Source organism: Garra rufa, chromosome 5 (assembly GCF_049309525.1).
Source record: "Garra rufa chromosome 5, GarRuf1.0, whole genome shotgun sequence".
In the NCBI taxonomy this organism is placed as follows: domain Eukaryota; kingdom Metazoa; phylum Chordata; class Actinopteri; order Cypriniformes; family Cyprinidae; genus Garra; species Garra rufa.
In genome coordinates this window covers 32944882-32972277 of record NC_133365.1, presented here as the reverse complement: position 1 = coordinate 32972277, position 27396 = coordinate 32944882, and the positions used below count along the sequence as shown (strand labels likewise).

Genomic DNA, 27396 nt, shown 5'->3' with positions numbered 1-27396 from the left:
TTTCATAAACTGTAAGGCATTAAAATGACCTACCAACAGATCTTAAGTCACTAAATAGTCATTGAGCACTGACCAGCATTTGTTTACTTCATTTTTTTATTTTTTTTTGTAAGAAATTATAGCAGTTTTTCTTGAACATCGAAATAATTACACACTATGAAATGTGATCATATCTCATAAATATGCCAATAGTGAGTTATAATATGAGAATGAGAATATTGTGTTCTTCATGAAGTACATGTTGAGGCTAACTGACCTTAGACTAAACTGTTTGAAAGGTGGCATGGAACTTGGTGGCATTCAGCAGCTGTGGCTGAATACCTCTCAACCTTGAAAGGAAATATTTAGAGCCGGAGTGTGTAAACAATAAGCTGACTCACAGCAAAGCTTTTCTACACTTAGACTTGTCTCCTTAATTGGAGTAGGAAGTGTGCTTGCTTTATTTTTTGGAGGCATGTGTATATAGTGCATTGCAATGTTGTGAGCCATGAGATTAAAGATAACTTTAGATGCCACTTAAAATAGCGTTCTTCATGTATAAGCCTTCATAATCTACTTCCCTAATCCTAACCATTCCAGTCTTTATAGATGTCATTGCTAATAATAGAGAGTAAAGCAAACAAGTATAAAGAGCATTTCTGATTTACGGTCAAAGAGTCATCAAGTCAAATGAAAAAAGATTCATGACAACCAACATTTAAAATGCACACACTTATGTTTTTATGTCTTGCCTAAAAGGCATCCGTTTATACCATTTACTCAAGTAAATTCGAAATTTAAAACTGATTATTACATTCATATGTGGTAAACAGTCACAAGCAATATTAAAACCATATATATTTTTGAGTAAAATCAGATCTGAATGAAAATTCATACTACATTTTTTTTAGTTTCACAATGTGTCCAAGAAATACACTTTGGTCTGTACTTGCGTGTAAGTGTTTTCTTTAAGGCTTTAAAAACGTCAACACTAAAATGCTGTTTTCTCTTCACTGATAAATGGTGAGCCTGAAGTAGCAACATCCTGTTTGTTCGTGTCCTCTTGGATCTCTGAATTCTCTGGCCCAGAAGAATGTTTGCTCTCTTCAGGGGGCCCAGAGTCCAAGGGGTCAGTCTTTTCCATGTCACAAGCGGGGACGCTGTCCTGGGACCTGCTGGGGCTGCTCTTTTCCACAGAATCCTCCAAAGCAGACTGATTTGTGGTCTTATCCTCTAGAAAACCACAGCTCTTCTCTTGACTCTTGTCGCAGTGAACACATTCCACATCTTCTGCATGTTTTTGGTCTTTAGCCACTTCGTTCTTCTCCTTCCATGGCGTCTTGATTGGAGTTCGAAGGTTCTTGGTAGCCAGCATGATGTCCTGCTGGAGCTTCCTGGCTGAATTCACCGGCTCCTCACTGGAGCTGGTGTTGGTTTTCTCCGGGACTTCGTTGAAGAAGCGTGCTCCTCCAGTCTTGTCTCGCTCATCCACGTACATCTTGGATGGGAAATCGCACGGATAGTAGGTGCTGACTTTACGGCGGCGACTCAAGATGGCAGCCGAGCAGAGAATGGCGATGATGAGAAAAAGTAATGTGCTAATGACGATTATGGGAAGATGGTTCTCTCGTAAAAAGTCCTCCAGCTCATCCAAGAATAGTTTGCTTTGTTTTTCTCCATCTATGGAGGTAGACTTCACCGATTCATTAAGGAAGGGGAAAATGCTGGGTGTGGGGGTTAGGTCTGCGCTCCCAGAGTCCAACTGCCCACTGCCCTCAAAAGAGTCATTAAAAACTGGGGTGGCATAAGTGGGGTGCCTGCTTAGCAGAATGATGGACAGGCCGATGAGGCAGCGGAGAGCTGAGTGGTCCATCCTGTGACTAAATACCTGAGGTGGTTAAAAAGATATTTTTAATACTAGACATTTTTTGACCGTTTTCTCAGAACGTTCTGGCAAGGTTTTTGAAGTTATGAACAAATGTTAGAACACTAATAGAATGTTTGTTCAAAGTCATCTGGAATGAAGTCCTAATAACGTTCCCCTTACATTTGAAAAATAATCAAATTAAACTTACATTCTCTAACATTTGTGTAATCAAGAAGAATGTGTTTAAACATGAAAAAATTGTGTTTTGAATGTTCAAATCACACTTAGAAACAACACTTCCGGACAAATGTTTTTGAACAGTAAGATTTAAGTCTTAAAAAGATTTAAGTCTCAAAATACAGCAAGAGCAGTGAAATAATTTTGACTATTTAAAATAACGGCTTTTTATTTAAATATATGTTAAAATGTCATTTATTCCTGTGATCAAATCTACATTTTCAGCAATATTACTCTAGTCTTTAGTGTCACATGATCTTTCTGAAATCATTCTAATATGCTGATTTGCTGTTCAAGAAACATTTATTATCAACATTTGAAAAAGTTATTTATATTTATATAAAAAGAGTATTTTTTTCAGGATTCTTTGATGAATAGAAAGATCCAAAGATCAGCATTCATCTGAAATAAAAAGCTTTTGTAACATTATACACTATATTCCTTTCAAAAGCTTGGAATCAGGGAAATAAATTATAGAAATTAATACTTTTATTTACCAAGGATGCTTTAATTTGATCAAAAGTGATGATAAATACATTTAAAATGTTACAAATAATTTCTATTTCAGATAAATGCTTTTCGTCTGAAAAAAATCTACTCAGCTGTTTCGAACATAACAATAAATGTTTTTTGACCAGCAAATCAGAATATATGAATGTATTCTGAGAATCTTGTGACTAAAGTAATGATGCTCAAAATTCAGCTTTGAAATCACAAGAATAAATTACATTTTAAAATATATTAACATAGAAAAAAGTTATTTTAAATAGTAAAAATATTCAAATTTTTTACTGTTTTTGCCATTCTTTGAATCAAAAAAATGCAGGCTGGGTGAGCAGAAGAGACTTCTTTAAAAAGTATTAACTTTTGACTGGTAGTGTATATAATCATAACTTGTTCTTACAACATAAAATCTGAGACTTTGGTATGTTCTCACTGCATCATAACATTTATTCATTTCAGTTGTCTTTCCTGTGGTGCAATCAAAATTCAAACCGCCACATGGAAACTTCATTGGATTCTGAGCCAGATGCATTATGTTCTGAACAACTGCAGCTAAACATCATATCCTACACATGTGCTCATTCCGGAGATTTCATGACCACTTAAGTTTCAGTTTCTAACATCAAAATAAGCTGAAAAAAAACATGCTCAACTCAACAGGTTCCCGTTTTTCTCTAGATATTTGACGTTAATTACTTTTGATGAAGAAAAAGTGGTAGCACTTTACAATATGGTTAAATTAAATTACCATTTGTTAATTTATAATGAACTAACAATAAACAACCATTTTTTACAGCATTTATTAATTTAAGTAGATGTTGGTTACTAAAATGTACTAGTTAATTCATGTGAAACTATAATGACGTATACTGATAACTAGGTTTATGTAAATATAGTGTAAAATAAATATGGTTTCACAAAAGACAGCTGGTGAACCAACATAAGTTATGATGGTGTCTCTTTAAACAAAAATGTTCATCTGAGGTCTCTCCACACGCCATCTGTGCTCAAGCTGACGACCATAATCATCACTGGGCATTTGGTGCACAATGGAAATAGTGTCAAACTCATATGGCGCCCCACTTTTAAACACACACACACACACACACACACACACACACACACACACACACACACGTAGCAATAATATTAGTCTCTGTCAGTGTTTTTATGCTGGCTTCAGAAATTTCTTCCTTTTATGTAAATATCTGTTGCTTTAAAAAAAAATTAAGAGTCATCTTGCCAAAATCAACTGTGGGAGCCCATTCTAGAACTATTCTTTGTTAAAGAATCTCAGTTATAAAACAGCTTAAAAATCTAGGTAGCCACATCTGGACATGAACCTTTTAAAGCTGTGCATTCCTGTAAGGTAAGTCATCTGTCTATCATTACATGGACAAGAACGACATTACTAAAATACAAAACAGACAAAAGAAATGTTTAAGTGAAAGAGTTCATACTCACTTTCAAGTGCTGTTGTTCTAAAACATGCCGACCGAAGATGATCTAACATGGAGAAGAAAGTGTCTGCTGTTTCTCCTCTCGAGTTGGATGTCTGTTGTTGCAGACTGCGCGATGAAGAACAGTTGGATTGGCGTGGGGGGGAGAAACTCTCGTTCTCCCCTCCTCCTACTTCTTCTTCTGCTTCTTCTCTGTCCCAGAAAGACTGACTGGGCCATATCCAGACACACTGTTCTCGTTAAGGCTGTTTGGGGGAGAGCCGAGTTTTTTTTTTTTTTTTTTTTTCCCTGCCTGTGCACTGGAGAACTTCAAGCCACCAGATGTAACACAGTTTGTTTCAAACTCCAGATTCTTATTTTCATCCACTATCTTGAACTTAAAAACAAAATTACCTTGCATTCTTCTAACCATTAAATCTAAATACAGACATTGATGGTCCCTTGTAAAATACTTAGGGTTTGTTTTTGGCCTCCAAAAACAGAAGCTATCTCAGGTCCCTGAGGAAGAGCTTTATGTTTCCTGTGCTCACATGATCCACGGGGGAGAGAGCACACGTGCCGAGAGCCACTGCTGGAACAATGGACAGGGTGTTGAGACCTGAGATACATAGAGCTGCTGTGGCAAGCCACAAACCTAAAGAACCGCAATATAATGAGCTACAAATGATGGTGAGACTAAAAGGTACTAAGTCAATATTCAAAAAACAATATTTATAGAAATATTTTGAAGGAATGTATAGTCTATCCTATAGGCCCCTCAAAATTAGTTTTCAATATGGCAGCCCTTTTGAGGCATCTTGGACTTTTAATGACTTGTCAAGACATAGCAGATCGTGGAAACATCTGCTTTCAAAGCACCTAAGCTAATCTTGAGAGAGTTGAGGCTAAAGGATGTTGTATGTCTTTTTCATGTTATTTTTTCTTTACTGCAGAATAATAAACCTTGCTGTGAACAGACATAGCAATGACTTTACATGCCTCTGAAATGACAGTAAGAGAAAATGTCTTTTATTAGAGGTCTTGGAATAATGTAGGGATCTTGCATCACCTTGAAAAGGGTTTATATATTTGTCCTGTAATAGTGAGCATGGCCATTTATAAATTGTATGGGTCTGGCTTCCGGTCTCATCTGCATCCAGCTATTTTTAGCTGTACAAAAAAGCTAATTTTGCTGCTTGATAGTGCAGATTGGTGTGTCTTACCATAGTATTTAATGTATTATCTTAATTATGAACACACTGGTTTGAAGTGCAAACTGTTTTACCGTTTACTGCTTGTTGTTTTTCAACGGCTTACTTCAATGTTGAAGAGGGTAGATAAGTTAAATTTATTTTGTGTATATTATTTTATTTTACAATATACAAAACTAAAATAGTCAATAGTCAGTATACAAATCTATTAGAATAGCAACAGGAAGAACATTTAAACAATATTTTATGGGATGCCTCTGCTTTGCACTGGGTGGTTCTTGAATCCACGTTGCGATCTCTGATCTCTCACTCTGGGCGAGTGATGTGTGTTTTTGCTTTTCAATGAAACCACTTGGATGGAATGTGCTTTAAACAGTTTTATACAACAGTCCTTTCTTGTCTTAGAATCTGATTGGCTAATAAGAGTGTGATATTAGAGTCCAACAGAACTCCAACAGCTGTTTCACCATTTGTAACTGTATCACTCTGCTTGCGGTATGCCTACTTTGCAAGTTTGCATAGCGAGAGTCACGGCAGACGCACAAATATTACTGTTTTTGTGTCACAAAATGTATTTTTAGGAGGTTTCAGGTGAGAATGTACATGTTTATAATTCAAATATTCAGGTTGTTGATAAAGATACCACTATTTGAACATTTGTGTCAAGAGCGCCTCACCCTGGCCAGATCTTCTGGAATTTATCACTGGCTCTGATATCTCTATAGTGGTTAAACATGAGATATAATTCGTTTTGGCCAAATCTAACAGGCAGTCTTTGGTCTAATTAATCTATTATTTGTTCCAGAGCAAATAGTTTGTATGTAAATTCAATGCTGTATATCAGCGTGCTGTCTTTGTACTTTTGACTGAATTGCCTTGCAACTTTTATGATGGCTGTTGTTGTTTATTAAATATTATTATTCAATAAATAATATTTTATATAAATAATAGTAGTATTTAATAACAGTGTTTAGTATTGAGAAACGGTACGTGCGTGTTGGTAATTTTAGTTACATTGTTCCACCATTAGATGGAGACAAGAGACTGTTTTGAGTCAACAGTAAAGACTTTTATACTGAAAAATAAAGACTGTTATAAACGGAAGTTTTTACTTTCAACAACATCTTAAAGGGGTGATCGGATGCAAAGATCATTTTTACATGTTGTTTTAACATAAATGTGTGTTGGCATTGTGTGTACACATCTACCCTATAATGATACAAATCCACCCAGTGGTTTTTATTTAATATGTAAAAATAATTTCCCCTTGTTCAAATCAAGCCATTCTCAGCTTCTTGTCTGTGTGATGTCACACCAACAGTGGACGCTCCCACAATAGTTGATTGACACTGGCATCTTACCTTAGACCCGCCCTATCAGTCCAATCCCCTTTGTTTTTATGCTGGAGCAGGAAAGTAGACAAGAATGTCTCCTAAGCGATTGAGGGTTTCTTGTTGTTGGATGTAATTATGAACATAGTAGTCGTCATTTACTTCTGACATCTGAGCCGCTGGAGACGAAGTGGATGACTCACACAAATCATTTGTGATCCAGCTTCACTTACAGCAGAAGTGAGTATAAGGTTTTTTTTTAATGAATCTTTGCAGCCTTTCCTAATAACGTGCTAGTTAGAAAGTTTTGTGGCTAAATGCGGCTAAAGTAAACAGTCTGTCAAAGCATGGTTCGTCACTCCACAGGGAGAAGAGAGGGTTGGGGTGAGCAGAGCTTATTTGCATTTAAAGGAACATCCAACAGAACAGATTGATTTTTGCAGAGCTGATTTTGACAAGGTAAAAGGGTGTTTTACACTACCATTGAGAATTTTAAACCAAAGTATGTTATAGACTTTTCATTAAGACCATAAAGAATCATATCAACTCGTTGAAAATGCACTGAGCAGCGCTGTCATCAAAAATCACCCTCAACAGATGAAAGAATAATAACGTTACGACAAAGATAACGCTCAGCGGATATTCAAACTAATGTTTTTGTAACGTGGGGTTTTGGATTTGGTTTTGTTTTGGGGTTTTGGTTCATGTTCATGTTTTCATGTCTTTTATTTTGTAGTTTTGCCATGTTCCTTGTTTAGTCTTGCTTCCTTCCCTTGTGTATTCCTGCCATTGGTCCCTTAGTTCCATGTGTCATGTCCCCATTGGTTGCTATGTCCTGTTTCTTGTTTTTCATTGGTTGGTTTGTGTCATGTGACCTGTATTGTTTGGTATAAGTAGGCCTTATGTTTCATTGTCCCCTGTCGCGTATTGATGTTGTAACCTGCTGTTGGTGATTTGTGTTTTTGATAGTTAAGCCTGTTTATGTCAAGTCAAGTCAAGTCAAGTCAAGTCTGTTCAAGTCAAGTTTGTTTAAGTTCATGCCAAGTCAAGTCAAGTCAAGTCTGTCAAGTTTGTCAAGTCATTGTTTGTATTATCATTTCTCTGGATTACTTCACTGTTTCAATAAACTGCACTTGGGTTCATCCTCACATCTCACCTCAGTGGACATTTGTTACAGTTTCATTGTGAATATGAGATTGAGCAGAAGAATGAATGCAGTATCCAATGAAGGTAATCACACTCCGTTTTTGAATTAGTAACAAAGGCTTGGGTTCAGCTGTTAAAACTGTCAAACTTAGATTTAAATCTGTGGCAGAAGGAAATATTTCTGCACAAAAGACCGTTTTTAAAGACACTCCATTGTTGTTTCTAATGTATTACACTCATGCTATCAAACTGTTGTATAGATGCAATATCAAACTTGTGGACCCGAGATATGGCTGTATATCAGGACGCTGTGAGAACCTATGGCCGAATCACAGCCGTGCTGATATACAGACATATCTCACGTCTACGAGTGTGATATTGCTTATTTAATGCATACCTGCCAGCTGATCAGACAGACCATGGAATAAGACAACAATAATTGTCAAGTTGTCTGAAGTAATTTTCATTACAAGCAATAATAATTTCAAAAGATATTTTAGCTCCCAGAAAGAGCGGACTGACATACAGCATTGTCATAGATAATGGGGAATATTAGGAAATATCTAACCAATAAATGACAGTATTGAATTATTATAATACATTATTCAAACCAGCCATACAATAACATCTTTTTATATTGGTAAACAACCGCATTTTGTCAGTTTCATAACATCATTGTTAACAGTCTAACAAACAAGAAAAGGACTGCAGGCTTCATGAAGAATTATGAATGAAAAGATTTATTGTAGAGTCAACCTTTTTTTTTTATTTTAGGTGAAGTTTGGAATGCATGCACAAGACTGTTTAGGACACAGATAAGTGCTCAGATTCATGGATGTTGTCCTCCAGCAGTGGTCAACTGAGGAGGTCTGTCTAAAACCAGAAACACACATAGAGGCACCATTACATTTACAGTACATGTACATCAGAAGAGCTCGCAGGTAGCCACTGCCTCTTAAAGCCAAGTTCACTAATCAGAGCATGTGCCAGCCCAATATTCCGTAACATGAGAATAATTCCAAAGCGGGGGCAAACTGGAGAACATGGATAATGACAGCAAAAAAATAGCCATTTCCTAATCAAAATAAGGTACTATGTTTGTGGAAAAACATCATGCAAATGGCAAGAGTTGAGCATCCAATGTTTCTGACTTCAGAGTGATTGATTTCCTGAGGTGCAACAGTAACTTCATAATTACTGTCAGGTTACAGCGGTAGGTTTTTGATTCATGAAGAAGATGCATGAGGATTGCATTTTCAACAATACTTGCCAAAATCGAACAGGTTTAGGTTACGTTGACATTCATTCTGCAACATGAGGTTATTGCTTCTGGATATACTGTAACTGATTGTGTTATATTTGGAAAAACCCTGTTGTTGGATGCTTTATATTTAATTACGATGATCCCAAAGCAGCCAATGGAGAAAATGACTGATGTGCTCATGATCATCACAAGGGGCTGATTTGTTGAATTTTAATGCTTATTAACATTTCTTAGATTTCACTAAATCCTTATGATCATCTATGATTAGTTGCCTTTACAATCACTTGAAAATCACATCCACACAGTTCTACCTTTTTCTGCTGATGTCCCACTTTGAATAGTATGTCTTGTTTTTCAATAAGCCACTATCTACAACTGGGAAAAAACATATAAAAGTAGAAATAAAAGGAGAGACGACTGCATCGCCTCAAATTTGGCAGCACAACAAAAAAGGAAAGAGAAATACTGATGTGTATATACAACGACATACCGGTTAATATCAGAATACTCATGGAAACAAAGTTACAATAACGAAAGAAGTAAGAAAATCTTTAACAAAATGTAAAACATCAGTTAAAACCAGTGAGCACTCATTGCCACAATTTTGCTTCTGCTATGCGAATGCTTGGGGGAGACTTGACAAAAAGTAAAAGTCCATCTTGGAATGTTGCTTGAAGTCCTTGTGAGAAACACCAAGCGGAATGATTGAGTCAAATTGAGACATTTTGGCAGTGACTGCCCCCCCTGCCCAACCGAATCTCTCTTTCTCCATACTGACGCTACGGCTCAGACCACCACCAGTGTCTTAGATTGCCACTTTAGCCACTTGCTCTTCCAGTTTGGCGATTCTCCTGTCCTGCAGCGTGACCAGATCTCTAAGGGACTTGACTTCTCGCAGCAGCTCCTCTAACTTCACTTCATTCTTCTGTGAATAAGAAAAAAGTTCAATGTTACTTAAGCATTAATTAATAATGGGAAAAAGTAGAAAGAGTCAATGAAGCATCATACTTACTCTAGTTAGCTGAGGGGAGGCAGGTTTCTGAGGAGCTGCAGGCTCCTCCACCTTTTTGGGTGCCTTGTTATCCAGCACATTTTTCTTGACTACTTTGAGGTCGCGGTTCTTTCCCGGAACATAACCATGTTTGAGCGAGATCAGGATCGGTTCGCCGTTCTTGCCTTCAAACCACTCCTCGGCCTCTAGCGCCGGATCTGGACCCGCTGTGTCCGGATAGAGGTCGTCCTGAAAGAGGTCTGACTGCCAGAAACAGAAGACAGGAAATATCGTAATGAGTATTTTGGATTCATGCTCTTTGTTTTCTCTAAAAACATCTGCTGCTTTAACGTTATTGAAACCGAGTGCCTACTCTATTTCTTCAACTATCATTATTTTAATAACAGATTTTTTCCCAGGAATATATAATAGAGTAACAAATTCATACAGAACAACAAACACAAAATAATGAAAAGTACCTTTCTAGGGACGGTCATGATAATTGGTTCACACTTTCTCTCATGAAGTTTATAAAACCTGTGAGAAACAACAGACATGTTATTTGTAAGTAACATTTTTAATGTTTTTTAAAGTCTCTTCTGCTCGCCATGCCTGCATTTTTTTGATCTGAAGTACAGCAAAAACAATACAATTTTGAAATATTTTTACTATTTAAAATAACTGTTTTCTATTTGAATATATTGTAAAAATGTAATTTATTCCTGTGATCAAACCTAAATTTTCAGCATCATTACTCCAAGTCTTCAGTGTCACATGATCCTTCAGAAATCATTCTAACATGCTGATTTTGCTGTTCAAGAAACATTTGTATTTGTATTGTTTTGGGGGGGGGGGGGGGGATTCATACTTTTACAGAAATTAATATTTTTATTTAGCAAAGATGCTTTAAATTGATCAAATACAGACATTTATGTTACAAACTATTTATTTTTCAGATAAATGCTGTTCTTCTCAACTTTGTATTCATCAAAGAAACCTGAAAAATTTCTACTTAGCTGTTTTTAACATAATAATTATAAAAAAAATCGAGCAGCAAATCAGAATATTAGAATGATTTCTGAAGGATCATGTGGATCATCAAAATTAAAGACTGCAAAATTAAAGCAGCAGAACAACTATTTTGATAATACATTGGATAACAGTATGTTATTTGAAACATACTGCTGAAAATTCAGCTTTGCCATCACAGGAATAAATGACATTTCAATATAATTTAAAATAGAAAAGAGGAACTCTCTGCATCTATCTCAACATTTTAATGCCAGATATACATTTTTACATTAAAAAATAGTTATTTACAAGAAGCCTTAACTCTATATATATCTATATTTAAATGCAATTTCCAACAGTGATTAAACACAGAAAGCTAATGTTAATGATCCTTACATTGATCGTTAGTAGTCAAATAACATTTCAATGACCTTTAAGAGCCACAGCATGATCAGTGCCACATTGCCATCACATTAGCTTTTATAGTCTATGACAGGCTAATGCTTCCCCCTACTGGAGACATAAAATCAACCTAGCAGCATGAGTGAAGCATCTATCCTGTCACACTTCCGAAAACCTTAATCACAACAATGCTGGCTTCAAGTCAGTATAGTTTCTCAAAAATATCTAGATTCTGACAAGGCCATAAGCACCTCAAACACATCGGATAATTTGAACTGATCTAGGCCACACACTTTCTGAAAACCCTGTGCCTGTTTTCTATTTTCAAAAATAATACTTAATAGAAATACCTGTGTGAATACTGCATACCTGGCTATCTCACACTTGTTGACATCTAGGCCTCTTTTAGGCATGTAGCCCATGCCTCTTTGGGGCTCCTTGCTGGAAAACGTGTTGAGGTAGTGCACATACGGCGCCTCGTCTGTGATCTCGAAGTAACGGATACTGCTGTCACCCTAAAAGAGAAAACAAGATTACAGTTTCTATTTGCCTTATTAAAATATATACGTACACTATATACAGTTGAAGTAAAAAGTTTACATACACCTTGCAAAATGTTAATTATTTTACCAAAATAAGAGGGGTCTTTATGTTTTTTATTTAGGTCTGACTTGAATAAGATAAATCTACATAAAAGACGTTTACATATAGTCCACAAGAGAAAATAATAGTTGAATTTATAAAAATGACCCTGTTAAAAAATTTAAATACACTTGATTCTTAATACTGTGTTGTTACCTGAATGATCCACAGCTGCTTTTTTTGTTTAGTGATAGTTGTTCATAAGTCCCTTGTTTTAGAAAAATCCTTCAGGTCCCACAAATTCTGAAAAAAATAGTTTTTTCAGCATTTTCCAACAATGACTGTATGATTTTGAAATCCATCTTTTCACACTAAGGACAACTGAGGGACTCATATGCAACTATTACAGAAGGTGCAAACACTCACTGATGCTCCAGAAGGAAAAACGATGCATTAAGAGCGAGGGGGGTAAAAACTTTTAGAATTTGAGGATGACTTTTTTTTGTCTTCTGGGGAACATGTATATATCTTCTGTAGCTTCTAAAGGGCAGTACTAAATGGAAAATATATGATATTTAGGCAAAATAAGGATAATATACACATATTCATTCTGTTCAAAAGTTTTCACCCCCCTGGCTCTTCATGCATTGTTTTTCCTTCTGGAGCATCAGTGAGTGTTTGAACCTTCTGTAATAGTTGCATATGTGACCCTGGACCACAAAACCAGTCATAAGGTTAGATTTTACAAAACTGGGATGTATACATCATATGAATATTCAATAAATAAGCTTTCTATCGATGTATGGTTTGTTATGATATGACAATATTTGGTCGAGATACATCTATTTGAAAATCAGGAATCTGAGGGTGCAAAAAAATCAAAATACTGAGAAAATCACCTTTAAAGTTGTCCAAATTAGGTTCTTAACAATGCATATTACTAATCAAAAATTACATTTTGATATATTTAGAGTAGGAATTTTACAAAGAATGATCATGGAACATGATCTTTACTTAATTTCCTAATGATTTTTGGCATAAAAGAAAAATCTAAAATTTTGACCCATGCAATGTATTTTTGGCTATTGCTACAAATATACCCCAGCGACTTAAGACTGGTTTTTCTGGTCCAGGGTCACATATGAGACCCTTAGTTGTCCTTAGTGTGAAAAGATGGATCTCAAAAACATGCAGCCATTGTTGTAAAAGGTGTCAAATACACAAAAATGCTGAAAAGACAAATAATTTGTGGGACCTGAAGGATTTTTCTGAAGAACAGCAGGCAGTTTAACTGTTTAGGACAAACAAGGGACTCATGAACAACTATAACCAAACAAACAAACAAACAAACAAACAAAAAACAGCTGTGGATCATTCAGGTAACAACACAGTATTGTAAATCAAGTGTATGTAAACTTTTGAACAGGGTCATTTTTATAAATAATTTTCTCTTGTGGACTATATGTAAATGTCTTTTATGTGAAATATCTTATTCAGGTCAGTACTAAATAAAACAACATGGGGGGGGGGGGAATTATTCAAATTTCATTATATTACCATAATCGTAATTAAAATGTTAAACAACACAATAATTATTAATACAATATAGCTGAATTTATGCTTTCTGGGTCACATTAAAAAACACTTGCTCACCTTTCCACACAGGTAGACAACATTAGTGTCAGGGTCATAAAAAGGAAGCAACACTCCATTGCTGGTGTCCATTTCGTGCACTGATATCGGCTCCTCCATGTTTTTCTTAAAGAGACGCAGATCAAAATGTTAAATAAAAATCTTAATTTTTCAAAACCATGAAAATGTATTTATTTTGGCTTACTGGATTCCATAAGGCCAGCTGTCGCTCACTCATACGACTGAAACCAGTGGTGAAGATGTTTCCATCAGCCAGAAAGATGGCTCTCATGGGCCGCGCCCCCTCATGGGCCTTATCCTTCTCCTGTGAATCATCAATGCCAGTGAGACACAAGGAACTGTGAAAATAAAGAGTCTTCAATGTAATTCTAAGATGTTTTCACTTACCGCAGTGATCTTCCCCTTGCGTGGATCGATAACGCGCACTTTCTTATCCTTACACGCGGTACAAATGAGGCTGCCGTTGCGACTCCAGCAGACGCTGAAGATCACGTCGGGATGCATGTCCTCCAGGTTGATCAGAGCTTCTCCTGTGCCCACATTCCAAATGATGATGAGATTATCGCATCCTAACAGAGGAGAGAAGACAAAATTAGTTTTTGATCATTCACTCACACATCACACAACATTTTTATGTAATGCACTTACTTTTAAAATGTCTTACCTGCACTTAGCAGAACATTGCGGGCTGTTGGATGCCACGTCACGATGCCCACCCTCTTGGAATGACCCTCTAACACCACGACTGGCTCGGAAAGAGCTGCGGTGAGGCCGTTCTCAGGGATCTGCCACACCTGTGTGACAAAAATGCAAAAATTTTCATAATAATCACTCTGAATTTCTAAGCATGAGAGGATGTAGTGAAGGAGCTGAACGTACCATTACTGTACAATCTTCAGAGCCGCTGGCAATGACGTGATCATTGTGCGGGCACCAGTCGATGTCCAACACAGGGCCCGTGTGACCACAAACAGTGGGGTAGGCCTTGTCAATACGACCCGTCTGCAAACAGGAAACAGAGAGCATGAATTTATGCCTCATCTTGCATTATTCTGACCATCTTAGCTTATTCAAATTACTAACTGCATAAATGCTGAGTGAGCATTTAGGTCATATGTGGCTATCCCTTACCTTTTGCAGAGGCAGAACAAGGAAAGCTCCACCCCCACTGGCCTCCACAATAATAGCAACAAATTTGGGGTTTACTGCACAAAAGGCACTGTCCCAGGTAACCCGCGAAACCCTAATGTCATCATAGCACTGGTCGTTCTTCACCGCCTGACCAAACACATGACGGAATTTACTCTGTCGTACCACTCGTCTGATCATCTCTGAAAACACAAGAGAAGAGAAATGTTCTTTTACATATGTGACCCTGGGAAACAAAACCAGTCTTAAGTAGCGTGGGTATATTTGTAGAAATAGCTAAAAATACACTCTATGGGTCAAAATGATCAATTTTTCTTTTTTGCCAAAAATCATTAGGATATTAGGTAAAGATCATGTTCAATGAAGATTTTGTCAATTTCCTGCCGTAAATATATCAAAACTTAATTTTTGATTAGTAAAACGCGTTACTAAGAACTTCATGTGGACAACTTTAAAGTGATTTTCTCAATATTTTGATTTTTTTGCACCCTCAGATTCCAGATTTTCAAATAGTTGTATCTCGGCCAAATATTGTTCTATCCTAACAAACCATACATCAATGGAAAGCTTATTTATTCAGTTTCCAGATGAAGTATACATCTCAGTTTCAAAATTTTTGTGGTCCAGGGTCACATATATATTTACAGTAGCTCTTAAATTATTTAACTTTTAAATACCTGACAGTAATTCTTTGCTGTATAACACATGGCAAATGAATGAATGCATTTTCAATGTTTTTCTTTTGCTTTCAGACTTAATATTGACAGTGTATCATATTAGGGTGAGATGAGCGGTCAGCTAGACAGTCTTGGGAATTGGGTTTTCCATTTCACTCTGTATATGCACTTCTCTAAAGAGAAAAGGGGAGACATCAACTGTAGTTTTGTTGGGGAAATTTCATTGCACCACTGTGTACAAACATTCATCTTGATATGAAAAAGCCATGCTCTAATAACTAATTGTTTAAATTACTTAAGTAGTTAATTACAGTAATAAATGACTAAAGTAACTTATTGATAAAAATTAAAATATCCTATATTTGATTAATAAACTAAATTTTCCAGTTACCAGTTGAAACCTACTTTTGTAGAAGCACATACAGTCAAACCAAAAATTATTCTGACACCAGATATACTTTTTGTACTAGTGGGTGCAGAACACTATAGTTCATTTATGTGAGCTTTTTACACCACAGACTGAACAAAATTAGGCATTGCTTGGTAATTAGTCATCAAAGTATCGATAGTCGTGTAAATATTGTCATACTAACAGTTGTCTGAATTTTTGCTTGATTGTAATCCATTATATACCTTTTTATCAAAGTTATCTGACATTATCAAGATGAATTTGACTTCCATTTCCTAAACTATAGCGAATAAACTGATAATGTGAGAAATGTTGAATGTGTCTGATTAAATTTAGATTTGACTGTATTTCAGTTCACTTGAACAAATTTGTTAAGAGTATATGAAATTGTATGCATCATAAGTAGCCTATAAAAGTAAACATTCTCTTTTTTGAACAGATATAAATTTGCATTGTTTATCAACCAGAATAAAAGATTGTACATTCCTAGAAGATCAAAACCTAATGAACTGCCAAAAAACAGCATTAATAAGCTACACACACCAAAGATGCTCAAAAATGAATGCCCACGAGAGTGTGATGCCTTAAAAAGCTGTCTAGTAAGGGTTATTTTGAGAAACAGCCAGTTTATTCCTAACCAGAGTTATGAAGGGCATGATATAAGGCTAAACAAATTGATTCTCATAATTACACATTAATAATCACTGGTTATCTGAGTCGCCTTTCTATTATGTGCATTATCTGAAGCACCGGCTGAGATGAACTGTAGGGCCCTGATTGATGGCGGTGTCTTCATAAATAACAGCTACCGCCATTATTAACACTAATAATAAACACAACCATTCCAAACATCAGTGTTAGCGAGAATAAAATGTAGTCATTACAATAAAGTCACGGATGTGCTTTTGGAAATAGGTCAGATGTATGGCGGTGTGTGTGAGTGTGTGTGTTTGCTTTCTAATGGCCGAGCTGCGTTATTGATGATGATGAGCATCCCGGCGAAAGAAAAAAAGCTCACACACCACTTACATTTCTAGATCAATTAGGATATAGAGTAAAAAAAAAAATATGTATAGATGAGAGAAGATGAAGAGAAAGATAAGATATTCGCCTGTAGTGCAAGAGTGGGAATGATAAAACATGACATAATCGATAGATAGGCAGGCTTCTGCTGGTGTGAGAAAATGAGCTAACCGCTAACCGAACAAATGAATGAAAACAGCTGAAAAAGCATCAGTATTACAGCTTGTTTTGAGCCGTGCGTGTTTTTCTTTGCATGCGCTGGCGAAATGCGACGTGCCGCTTTGAAGTGGAGGCGTGCTATCTACCCGGCGCAGGTCATGATGGTCAACTTTCAATTAATATCTCACTATTTCAGCTTATCTCGCCATATGCATGATAATTAATGGCAGAAAATCCCGCTGAATGAGCCGAAAGGCCAGCAAATGCACATGCACGGTGCAAATTTTTTTTTTTTTTTTCGGTGAGGTACTAGCTGTTTCCATAGCTTGTTTTAAATCAGTGATGCTTGCTAAAACCAAGCTAGCATTCCAGTAGAGGCTATTGCACCACTGACCTGCCTTGCATTATTATGAGCAAACGCAAAACGCTTACCTTTATCAGTACTACGTCCCTCAAAGCGTCAAATTCAAAGCATTAATTTATTTTCTCACAGATTCAGTTGTGCTGGTGACTGTCTCAGTGAATTGCGGCTAGCCACAATAGCTTCCCTCCTCTCCTTTATTCTGAATGAACGGGAGAAAACGCCCTTGTTCTCCTCTCCCCTCCCCTCCTCCTCATGTCCTCCTACATGGACATCAGTTCTGTGTGTGAATGGCAAGTAATGGTACAAACTGTACCCCACCGGCTGACAGGTTACTGTGGTTTAACTGGTAAGGTCGTTAAATAAATGGAAAGACTCTTGAGCATCTCTCCATTGCAAACACACTACCTTGATCCCAAGAAGCTTTTCCATCTTGTGGATTTAAACACGTTGTGCTTTGGCTTCAACGGAGCTGATAATGTTACAGGACTCTGGTAATTATGTTAAGAGTGAAAAAGGATGAAGTCATGCTCATGTTGGATTATGTTACAAAGTGCAATGTGTGCTTGAGAATCTAATTTTTCTGTTTCACTGTGGTGTAAGGCTTTTTTAAACTTTGTGATATCAAGGAACGCAGATTTTATGTTCTGAGGGACCTCCTTTCTAAAGTACAAAAACGGATACAGTCAAACCAAAAATTATCCAGACACGTGATATAATTTTTCATATTTTTACTAGTGGGTGCAGGACATTATAGTTCATTTTTGTAAGTGATGATAGGAAAATAAAGTAAACTGACATACCCAAAAATTCTTCACACAGTGAACTGCCAGTAAAACTAATAAAAATTTGGGACACTCAGACACTTTGACCTGACCATGTTTTGCATAAGTGTTTTTTCTTTAATTGCTAATGCAACCTTTTTACACCACAGACTGAACAAAATTAAGCGTCGCTTGGTTATTAGATGACCTAAATTGATATTATCTAATTGTGTATTTAAAGGTTGTATCAGCGATTTCTAGCCTGAAACATAAAGTGTCAAATTCAGCTGACCTTTCATCACGATCCGCTCGCTGCCTGCCCCATAAATTGTCTGTGAAAAAACCGCGTCTCTCTGGTCAGCCTAGGGTCCGAGATATGCCAAAAAAACAATCGGCACTACCAACCTTTCCACAGATAAACAAACAGTGTTCCAACCAATCAGCGTCGGGGGTTTGGTGTTGTGGACTTTCGCTCCGCCTCCCTCACATCCCTGCACCAGTAGGAAAGTCCACAACACCAAACCCCTGACGCTGATTGGTTGGAACACTGTTTGTTTATCTGTGGAAAGGTTGGTAGTGCCGATTGTTTTTTTGGCATATCTCGGACCCTAGGCTGACCAGAGAGACGCAGTTTTTTCACAGACAATTTATGGGACAAGCAGCGAGCGGATCGTGAAGAAAGGTCAGCTGAAATTGACACTTTATGTTTTAGGCTAGAAATCGCTGATACAACCTTTAAATTTAACAGCTGATAGCTGACTATACAGCTATACAACCTAATTTATTACATACTTTTCTATTAAAGTTATCTGACATTATCAAGATGAATTTGTTCTGATTTAACTCTTCTTGTCATATTTTATTACCATTTTCTAAACTATAGCGAATAAACTGTGATAATGTCAGAAATGTTGAAGGTGTCTGACTAAATTTCATGTATAAGGAGCAATAATGTGTGAGAAAAATATTACACATAAATGAAACATGTTTACAAAATGAAATAATTGGCTTTATTATTGCACTAAATTGTTAAAATAGTATTTTTATATATTTTTGAATCCACTATTAGAGTACCTTTAGATGTGTAACCCTAAAGAGAATTTTGTTTCAAATCATATATGTATTTTTCTAGGGCTTTTTACAATAAATCGGATATACTATTCCAAAGCAGTTGCAGAGAAAAGTAGTGAGCGAGCTAAAAGCGACAATGGCAAAGTGAAAGTCCACAGAAAGATACATCAATACTGAATTTTCTTGACAGTTTGAAAGAAAAGAGGGTTAAAAACAACCCAAAATATGGACAAACCCAGAAATTGGATAGTTTTGACCCAGTGGTTGTAACAAGGAGGGTCAGAGACGTGCGGATCCATTTGCAGCATTTATTGAGAATAGTCAACAGGCAGGAATGATCACCGGAAAACAGGAACAACGTAGGAAATCCAGGAAACAGTTCGATACACAGGCAATGGTCGCAATGGCAGGTAGCAGGAATCGTCAACGGGGTACACAGTCCAGAGTCATACACAGGGAAACCAACACAAGGGAAAACGCTCAGAATTACGACCATAGGGAACGGTAAGACTTCGCAAGGAAGTGTGTGTGTCTGTGGCTTAAATGCATGTGGGTAAATGTGAAACAGGTGTGTGCAGCAATCAGTTCAGTGGGAAACAAGGAGCAGCTGTGTGCAGTGATTGGTGCAGTGGCTTATGGGGATTGCAGTCCAGAATGTGTGTGCAAGAGTTCATGATGAGAAGACAGACCAGATACATGACAGAGCCCCTCCCCAAGGAGCGGCTTCCAGACGCTCTAACCACATAATACAACCTGGAGGGTGGTGGAGCGGAGGCGGAACAGGGGGAGGGATGGAGGGCCAGGTCCATGTAGGGGTACTGGAACCCCGAACTGAGGCGGAGCCGACAGAGGGAGAAGCCATGATGGAGGAAGGGTTGGCTCCTGCATGGGGCCGACCGACGGAGGTGGAGCCGGTGGAGCCCGAGGCGGAACCGGAGAGTCGATGGTCCTGGGCGACACAGAGGATCCGGAGGGCCAAGGCGGAACCCAAGGCTCTGGCGACCCCGGCGGAGATGGAGGTCCGGAGGTACGCAGCGGAGCCGGAGTGACAGAGGATCGAGGCTGTGCCCACGGGAGGGAGGAGGTCCACAGAGCCGGCAGGACGGAGTGACGAGGCGCAGCCGGAGGAGTAGAGTCCAGAGGCGAAGGTGGGGCGACGACTGACCGGGGCGGAGCCGGAGAGACGATGGAGCCCGGAGGAGCTGGTGGGCCGACTGCCGACAACGGAGACGAGGGAGCACAGAGCCGGGGTGGAGCCGCAGGGTCGGAGGGCCGAGGTGGAGTCCAGGACTCTGAGACTGGAGGTGATGGTGAGGGGTCCTTCAGTCTGGACACCGATGGAGACTGGCAGTCCCACGGCAAGTCCTCTGCACCGAAGGTGGGATGTGGGTGAGCAGAGGGACTGTCAGGAGACAGAGGTGGCGGAACTGGAGCAGCAGGGAGGGTGGGTGGGAAACTACACAGTCCATGCATGGCCTCCGTGACCAGAACCGGGCAGACAGGAATCTCAGGACGACTGGATGGAACCAGCGGAGGCTCTGGAAGACTGGGCTGAACCAGCGGAGGCTCTGGAAGGCTGGGCGGAACCAGCGGAGGCTCTGGAAGGCTGGGCGGAACGAGCGGAGGCTCTGGAAGGCCGGGCGGAACCAGCGGAGACTCTGGAAGGCCGGGCGGGACCAGCGGAGACTCTGGAAGGCCGGGCGGAACCAGCGGAGGCTCTGGAAGGCTGGGCGGGACCAGCGGAGGCTCTGGAAGGCCGGGCGGAACCAGCGGAGACTCTGGAAGGCTGGGCTGAATCAGCGGAGGCTCTGGAAGGCTGGGCGGAACCAGCGGAGGCTCTGGAAGGCTGGGCGGAACCAGCGGAGGCTCTGGAAGGCCGGGCTGAACCAGCGGAGGCTCTGGAAGGCCGGGCGGAACCAGAGGAGAGTCTGGGAGGGCAGCCATCTTGTGCAATGGCTCTGGAAGGGTGACCATCTTGAGAGCAGACTCTGGAAGGGCAGCCATTTTGCGAACAGACTCTAGAAGGGAGGTCATCTTGTGAAAAGACTCTAGAAGGGAGGCCATCTTGCTTACAGACTTGGGCGGTTGCTCTTCTAGATCACCCACAGTTAAAGGTGAGCCAGCCATTTGAAGTGCAATGTCCAAGTAGTGTTCTAAAGCCCAATGAGGTTCATAAAGTGGCATTGAGGAGCGGAGTGGTTCAGAAAGTCCTCCATGAAAAAATATCATCAGACACAGATTATCCATAGAAGTCTGCTTAACTAATTCCACAAAGTCCATAACGTAATCCTCAATAGACCGCTCACCCTGCTTGAGACGCATGATCTGTACAGTGGTGTTCGTGCTGGAACCGGATGACACCATACTCGCTGCTGGATCCTTGTAGCGGCGAAGTCTTCTGTCACAAGGAGGGTCAGAGACGTGCGGATCCATTTGCAGCATTTATTGAGAATAGTCAACAGGCAGGAATGATCACCGGAAAACAGGAACAACGTAGGAAATCCAGGAAACAGTTCGATACACAGGCAATGGTCGCAATGGCAGGTAGCAGGAATCGTCAACGGGGTACACAGTCCAGAGTCATACACAGGGAAACCAACACAAGGGAAAACGCTCGGAATTACGACCATAGGGAACGGTAAGACTTCGCAAGGAAGTGTGTGTGTCTGTGGCTTAAATGCATGTGGGTAAATGTGAAACAGGTGTGTGCAGCAATCAGTTCAGTGGGAAACAAGGAGCAGCTGTGTGCAGTGATTGGTGCAGTGGCTTATGGGGATTGCAGTCCAGAATGTGTGTGCAAGAGTTCATGATGAGAAGACAGACCAGATACATGACAGTGGTTGAGGTAAATGTTTAACCAAACCTTCTGGGTAGTTTTATTTAACTCAACTATTGCTTTAAAATTACTATATCTCTTGCTTAAAATTAACGCAAAATAGGTTAACATTTATTAATATGTTCAATAAACAAACATTTATTAATAAAGTGAATAAATAATCATGAAATAATAAACATTTTTTACAATGGTACTAATTATTGCTGATGTGTCTAGTAATTATGTTTGATTTTTAATTTACAAACTACTTTGGGTTCATTTTAAACCAGCCATATAGTAATTTTTAAATAATAGTTGAGTAAACCCAATTAAAGAGTGGGTTAAACATTTTTTTTTCCATATTTTACCCAGCGCTATAGTTTTTAACCCAGCATTTTAGCAGACATCATAATATAATTATGATTAATCTAATGACTAATTTACAGTCAAATCAAAATTTATTCAGACACCTTTAACATTTCTCTCTGTCACATGGACGGACTGAGACGTGCGGATCCATTTGCAGCATTTTATTCAGGCAAACAAACACAAAGGGGCAGGCAGAAATCGTAGTCAAAAAACATGCAGAAAGGTCGGGGCTGGCAGCGAGAATCAAACACGGGAGGGAGTCCAGGAATCACACACACGGGAAAACAAACACGGGAAGAAACGCTCGGAATTACGACCATGAGGAACGATAAGACTTCGCAGAGTGGCTGTGTGCGTGAGAAGCTTAAATGCAGTCAGTGTGATGAGGAACAGATGTGTGCAGCAATCAGTGCAGTGGGTCACGAGGAGCAGGTGTGAGCAGTGATTGGTGCAGTGGCTTGTGGGGGATGAAGTCCAAGATGTGTAGTGCAAGAGTTTGTGATGACAGGACAATGGAGACTCAAATGGTGACAGAGCCCCCCCCCCCAAGGAGCGGCTTCCAGACGCTCTAACCACATGATGAAACCGGAGGGTGGTGGAGCGGAGGCGGTACAGGGGGAGGGATGGAGGGCCAGGTCCATGTGGGGGTAATGGAGCTATGGACTGAGGCGGGACTGGCGGAGGGAGAAGCCATGGTGGAGGAAGGGTTGGCTCCTCCATGGGGCCGACCGACGGAGGTGGAGCCGGTGGAGCCCGAGGCGGAACCGGAGAGTCGATGGTCCTGGGCGACACAGAGGATCCGGAGGGCCAAGGCGGAACCCAAGGCTCTGGCGACCAAGGCGGAGATGGAGGTCCGGAGGTACACGGCGGAGCCGGAGCGACAGAGGACCGAGGCTGTGTCCGCAGGAGGGAGGAGGTCCACAGAGCCGGTAGGACGGAGTGACGAGGCGCAGCCGGAAGAGTAGAGTCCAGAGGCGAAGGTGGGGCGACGACCGACCAGGGCGGAGCCGGAGGGACGTTGGAGCCTGGTGGAGCTGGTGGACCGACGGCCGACAGCGGAGACAAGGGAGCAGAGAGCCGGGGTGGAGCCGCAGGGTCGGAGGGCCGAGGCGGAGTCCAGGACTCTGAGGCTGGAGGTGATGGTGAGGGATCCTCTAGCCAGGGCACCGATGGAGACTGGCAGTCCCACGGCAAGTCCTCTGCATCGAAGGTGGGTTGTGGGTGAGCAGAGGGACTGTCAGGAGACAGAGGTGGTGGGACTGGAGCAGTAGGGAGGGTGGGAGGGAAACTCGACAGTCCATAAATGGCCTCCGTGGCCTGAACCGGGCAGACAGGAATCTCTGGAAGGCTGGGCTGAACCAGCGGAGGCTCTGGAAGGCCGGGCGGAACCAGCGGAGGCTCTGGAAGGCTGGCCGGAACCAGCGGAGGCTCTGGAAGACTGGGCGGAACCAGCGGAGGCTCTGGAAGGCTGGCCGGAACCAGCGGAGGCTCTGGAAGGCTGGGCGGAACCAGCGGAAGCTCTGGAAGGCTGGGCGGAACCAGCGGAGGCTCTGGAAGACTGGGCTGAACCAGCGGAGACTCTGGGAGGGCAGCCATCTTGTGCAATGGCTCTGGAAGGGTGACCATCTTGAGAGCAGACTCTGGAAGGGCAGCCATCTTGTGAACAGACTCTAGAAGGGCGGCCATCTTGTGAACAGGCTCTGGAAGGGTGTTTACCGTGGGAACATTGTTGTCTTCTTTGTTTCCCACAGTAAAGGGAGAGCCACTTATTTGCAGAGCAATGTCCACGTAAGTTTGTAAAGTCCAGCCAGGTTCAAACGTGGGCATCAGTGAAGCCAATGGCTCTAAGAGTCCTCCACGGAAAAAAATCATCAGGCATTCATCATCCATAGAAGTCTGCTTAGCCAATTCCACAAAGTCCATAGCATAATCCTCAACAGACCGCTCACCTTGTTTTAGACGCATGATCTGTACTGTTGGATGCGTGCTGGAACCGGATGACATCATACTAGCTGCTGGATCCTTGTAGTGGCGAAGTCTTCTGTCACATGGACGGACTGAGACGTGCGGATCCATTTGCAGCATTTTATTCAGGCAAACAAACACAAAGGGGCAGGCAGAAATCGTAGTAAAAAAACATGCAGAAAGGTCGGGGCTGGCAGCGCGAATCAAACACGGGAGGGAGTCCAGGAATCACACACACGGGAAAACAAACACGGGAAGAAACGCTCGGAATTACGACCATGAGGAACGATAAGACTTCGCAGAGTGGCTGTGTGTGTGAGAAGCTTAAATGCAGTCAGTGTGATGAGGAACAAATGTGTGCAGCAATCGAGTGCAGTGGGTCACGAGGAGCAGGTGTGAGCAGTGATTGGTGCAGTGGCTTGTGGGGGATGAAGTCCAAGATGTGTAGTGCAAGAGTTTGTGATGACAGGACAATGGAGACTCAAATGGTGACACTCACATTATCACAGTTACGCATTAACATTAGAAAATTATAAGATATGACAGGAACTCAAGTGATAATATCAGATAACTTTGATAGAAAGGTATGTAACAAAACATGGTGTCAAATCAAAATTTTTGTCCCAAATTTGTATCAGTTTTACTGGTAGTCCACTGTATGAAAATATTTTGGGTATAATATGTCACAGTTTACTTTATTTTGCTATCTCCACTTACATAAATTAACTATAGTGTCTTACACCCACTAGTAAATGAAATATCAAAAATTATATCTGGTGTCTTAATAATTTTTGTTTTGACTGTATAAAGTAGAATGAAACTAAACAAGGTCAATTATTGCAGTAAGCAGATTTAATTAACATCATTAACTCTGACAATACTCTGATAGTTAGTAAAGTATATTTTTTATTTTAATATAACTGAACCCCACTGAAATCGGATCAAGATCTTCTAGAACCCTCTCAGTGGAATATTGTATGAAAACTAGAAATGCAATCAGCTTAAAAACCTGTCTTACCTTTCTTCGGCGAGGATCTTCTTTCCATTTTATGGGAAGATGTTTGTACATCAAAGGCTCTCTTCATCTGTGATACTTTTAGACTCTGGCTTCCCACAGTCACATCTGGCCTGGCTTCCATTATGTTTGTCCTGCTGTGATGTATCACTTTCTCCTGGATCTTGTTGCTGTCTCTGATGAGCTCAGAGACGGGCCTGTATCTGGACAGTTCGTTTTCCTCTGAAGCAGAAGAATCGCTGCTTGGAATTCGACAGGCGGCGTAAGGATATCTAGTTGGGACTGCGGTGGGTTTAGACTCTTCTTCATCCTCAATGTCCATCATGTAGCTTTCAGAGTCACGTCTACCATATTTCAAAAGCTGTTCCAGGTTTTCCAAATCAAAGTCTTTGCATGGCTCGTCCTTCTCTGTGTCTGTTTTAGCAAATGGATTTTGAGGCTTCTTTGGTACAGGTGGTGGTGGGCCCTTTATTTTTGCCTTTTTTTTTAACAGTGGTCTCAGCTGAGACATATCCATTTCTGTCAGCTCTTTATCATCAACAGTTTCCATCAAGCTATCGCAGTCAGGTGCAACAATTTCATCATATGGGACTATATAATATCTTGGAATATCAGCAGCCTCAGGCTCTAAGGGCATGCACATGTAAAATGGGGACTCGATATAATAAGGTGACATATCAAGACATGATGTATGCATATTTAAATCCTCAACAGACTGCATTGCCGCCTGCCTTCTGCCCATTTTGATATCGCTAAGCAGTAGGTCTGAATATCTGCTCGGCTCCTCTGTGGAATGAGAAGCAGATTCTTTGCGGCCAGCGGCTTTTTTAAACGGATTCTTTGGTTTCTTCGGAACAGGTGGTGGTGGTCCTTTGATTTTGGCCTTTTTTTCTGTCTGAGTGTCTTCGGGTTGGATGTCAGGGATCATGCTCTGTATTTCAGCGTGAGGAACGTACAAATGAGAGACGTCTGATGACTTCCTCCCCTCCTGATCAGGAAATGTATGAATCTGAAGTGGTGGCGTGATCACAGCTGTGAAATAGAGAGGCTCTTTTTCTCGTTGCAAAGAAGCCGTCTGTGTGACTCTTTCGGCGTCAAAATCTGAGTGAGAAAGAGAATTTAAATGGTTTACGATCATTTGATCTCTTTCTGTGTTTATGTCATCCAGTTTGTAGATCTTTGGATTACAGACTTGCATCTGAAATTTACCATTTTCATCTAGCAAAGAAGAAGTATTATGTCTTCCATTAAGATGACCGTCACAGCTTTCTAGTGATTTCGACCGAACCGCTTTTTGATAAACACATTCAGTGTCTCTTTTCACACATGGTGCTTCTGCTCGCCACACGCCCCTTTTGGCTGGGTGAGGCGCATTGCTAACAGGGATGTTTTTAGCACTGGATTCAGTTAAACTCTCAGATGACATGACTGTTGAGTGTTTTTCCATGACAGTGAATGCCCCTTTGTCATCATTTTGCTTCTCAGTGTGAAACAAAGTATTGCTTTGGCTTAAATTTGGATGGAATGTGCTTAAAACCTTTTGTTCAAAGTCCTCCTCAATCCTCAATGGGACTGGAGCTGTGTTTGCGTTTGTGAGTTCAGTAACAATCTCAGTGTCAGAGTCGAAAGAGTTGTATAAACAAGGTTCATCAAAGTGAGTATACAAGATTTTGTCCTTACCTTCAATTTCTCTCCATTCAGTGTCTCCGTTTCCCAGCAATGGTGTACGGAAACGTGGGTTTCTTTGGTCGTTTTTGAAGTTGTCTTTGGGTGTCTGTGAGGCATCATTGGGTTCTTGTGAAACACATATTGACACCCCTTTGATATTTTTGTCTCCCTGCTTATTGGCACTCTGAAGCCATGGGCGACTTGAATTTGAATGGTGTCTAGTGACTGGCGGACATGTAGCCACAGTCTCCGGACATGAAGAATCAGCTCTGTCCAAATACTCAAATCGGTCCTCATCAGGACTTTCTTTGTGTCTTCTACTACTTAGGGTCTG

General features: G+C 40.3%; 2 protein-coding genes across 3 annotated transcripts; both read right to left on the bottom strand.

Annotated features, from left to right (window-relative positions):
• Positions 1–696: 696 nt before the first annotated feature.
• On the bottom strand, positions 697–4251 carry tmem119b (transmembrane protein 119b). Its single transcript, XM_073841114.1, has 2 exons — positions 4052–4251; positions 697–1867 (listed from the first exon to the last, which is right to left on the bottom strand). Exon 2 carries the CDS (start codon positions 1850–1852, stop codon positions 971–973), a length of 882 nt encoding a protein of 293 aa, XP_073697215.1. The 5' UTR covers positions 1853–1867; positions 4052–4251; the 3' UTR covers positions 697–970.
• A 4187-nt stretch (positions 4252–8438) lies between these two features.
• On the bottom strand, positions 8439–26571 carry coro1cb (coronin, actin binding protein, 1Cb). Of its 2 annotated transcripts, none has more exons than XM_073840546.1 (11): positions 25398–26571; positions 14749–14948; positions 14497–14619; positions 14282–14411; positions 14005–14186; positions 13802–13921; positions 13618–13722; positions 11752–11897; positions 10449–10506; positions 9991–10233; positions 8439–9903 (listed from the first exon to the last, which is right to left on the bottom strand). In XM_073840546.1, exons 1-11 carry the CDS (start codon positions 26530–26532, stop codon positions 9784–9786), a joined length of 2562 nt encoding a protein of 853 aa, XP_073696647.1. In that variant the 5' UTR covers positions 26533–26571; the 3' UTR covers positions 8439–9783. The 2 variants fall into 2 exon arrangements, with proteins under 2 accessions (XP_073696647.1, XP_073696648.1); XM_073840547.1 differs by lacking the exon at positions 25398–26571 and adding an exon at positions 17467–17622.
• Positions 26572–27396: the final 825 nt, after the last annotated feature.

Coding starts and splice junctions, on each gene's coding strand:
- tmem119b (XM_073841114.1), bottom strand. CDS start 1,852: ATGGACCACTCAGCTCTCCGCTGCCTCATCGGCCTGTCCATCATTCTG.
- coro1cb (XM_073840546.1), bottom strand. CDS start 26,532: ATGATCGTAAACCATTTAAATTCTCTTTCTCACTCAGATTTTGACGCC. Junction 13,723..13,801: donor AGCTGGCCTTATGGAATCCA/GTAAGCCAAAAT, acceptor CGTCTCTTTAAG/AAAAACATGGAGGAGCCGAT. Junction 10,507..11,751: donor AACAAGTGTGAGATAGCCAG/GTATGCAGTATT, acceptor TGTTTCTCACAG/GTTTTATAAACTTCATGAGA.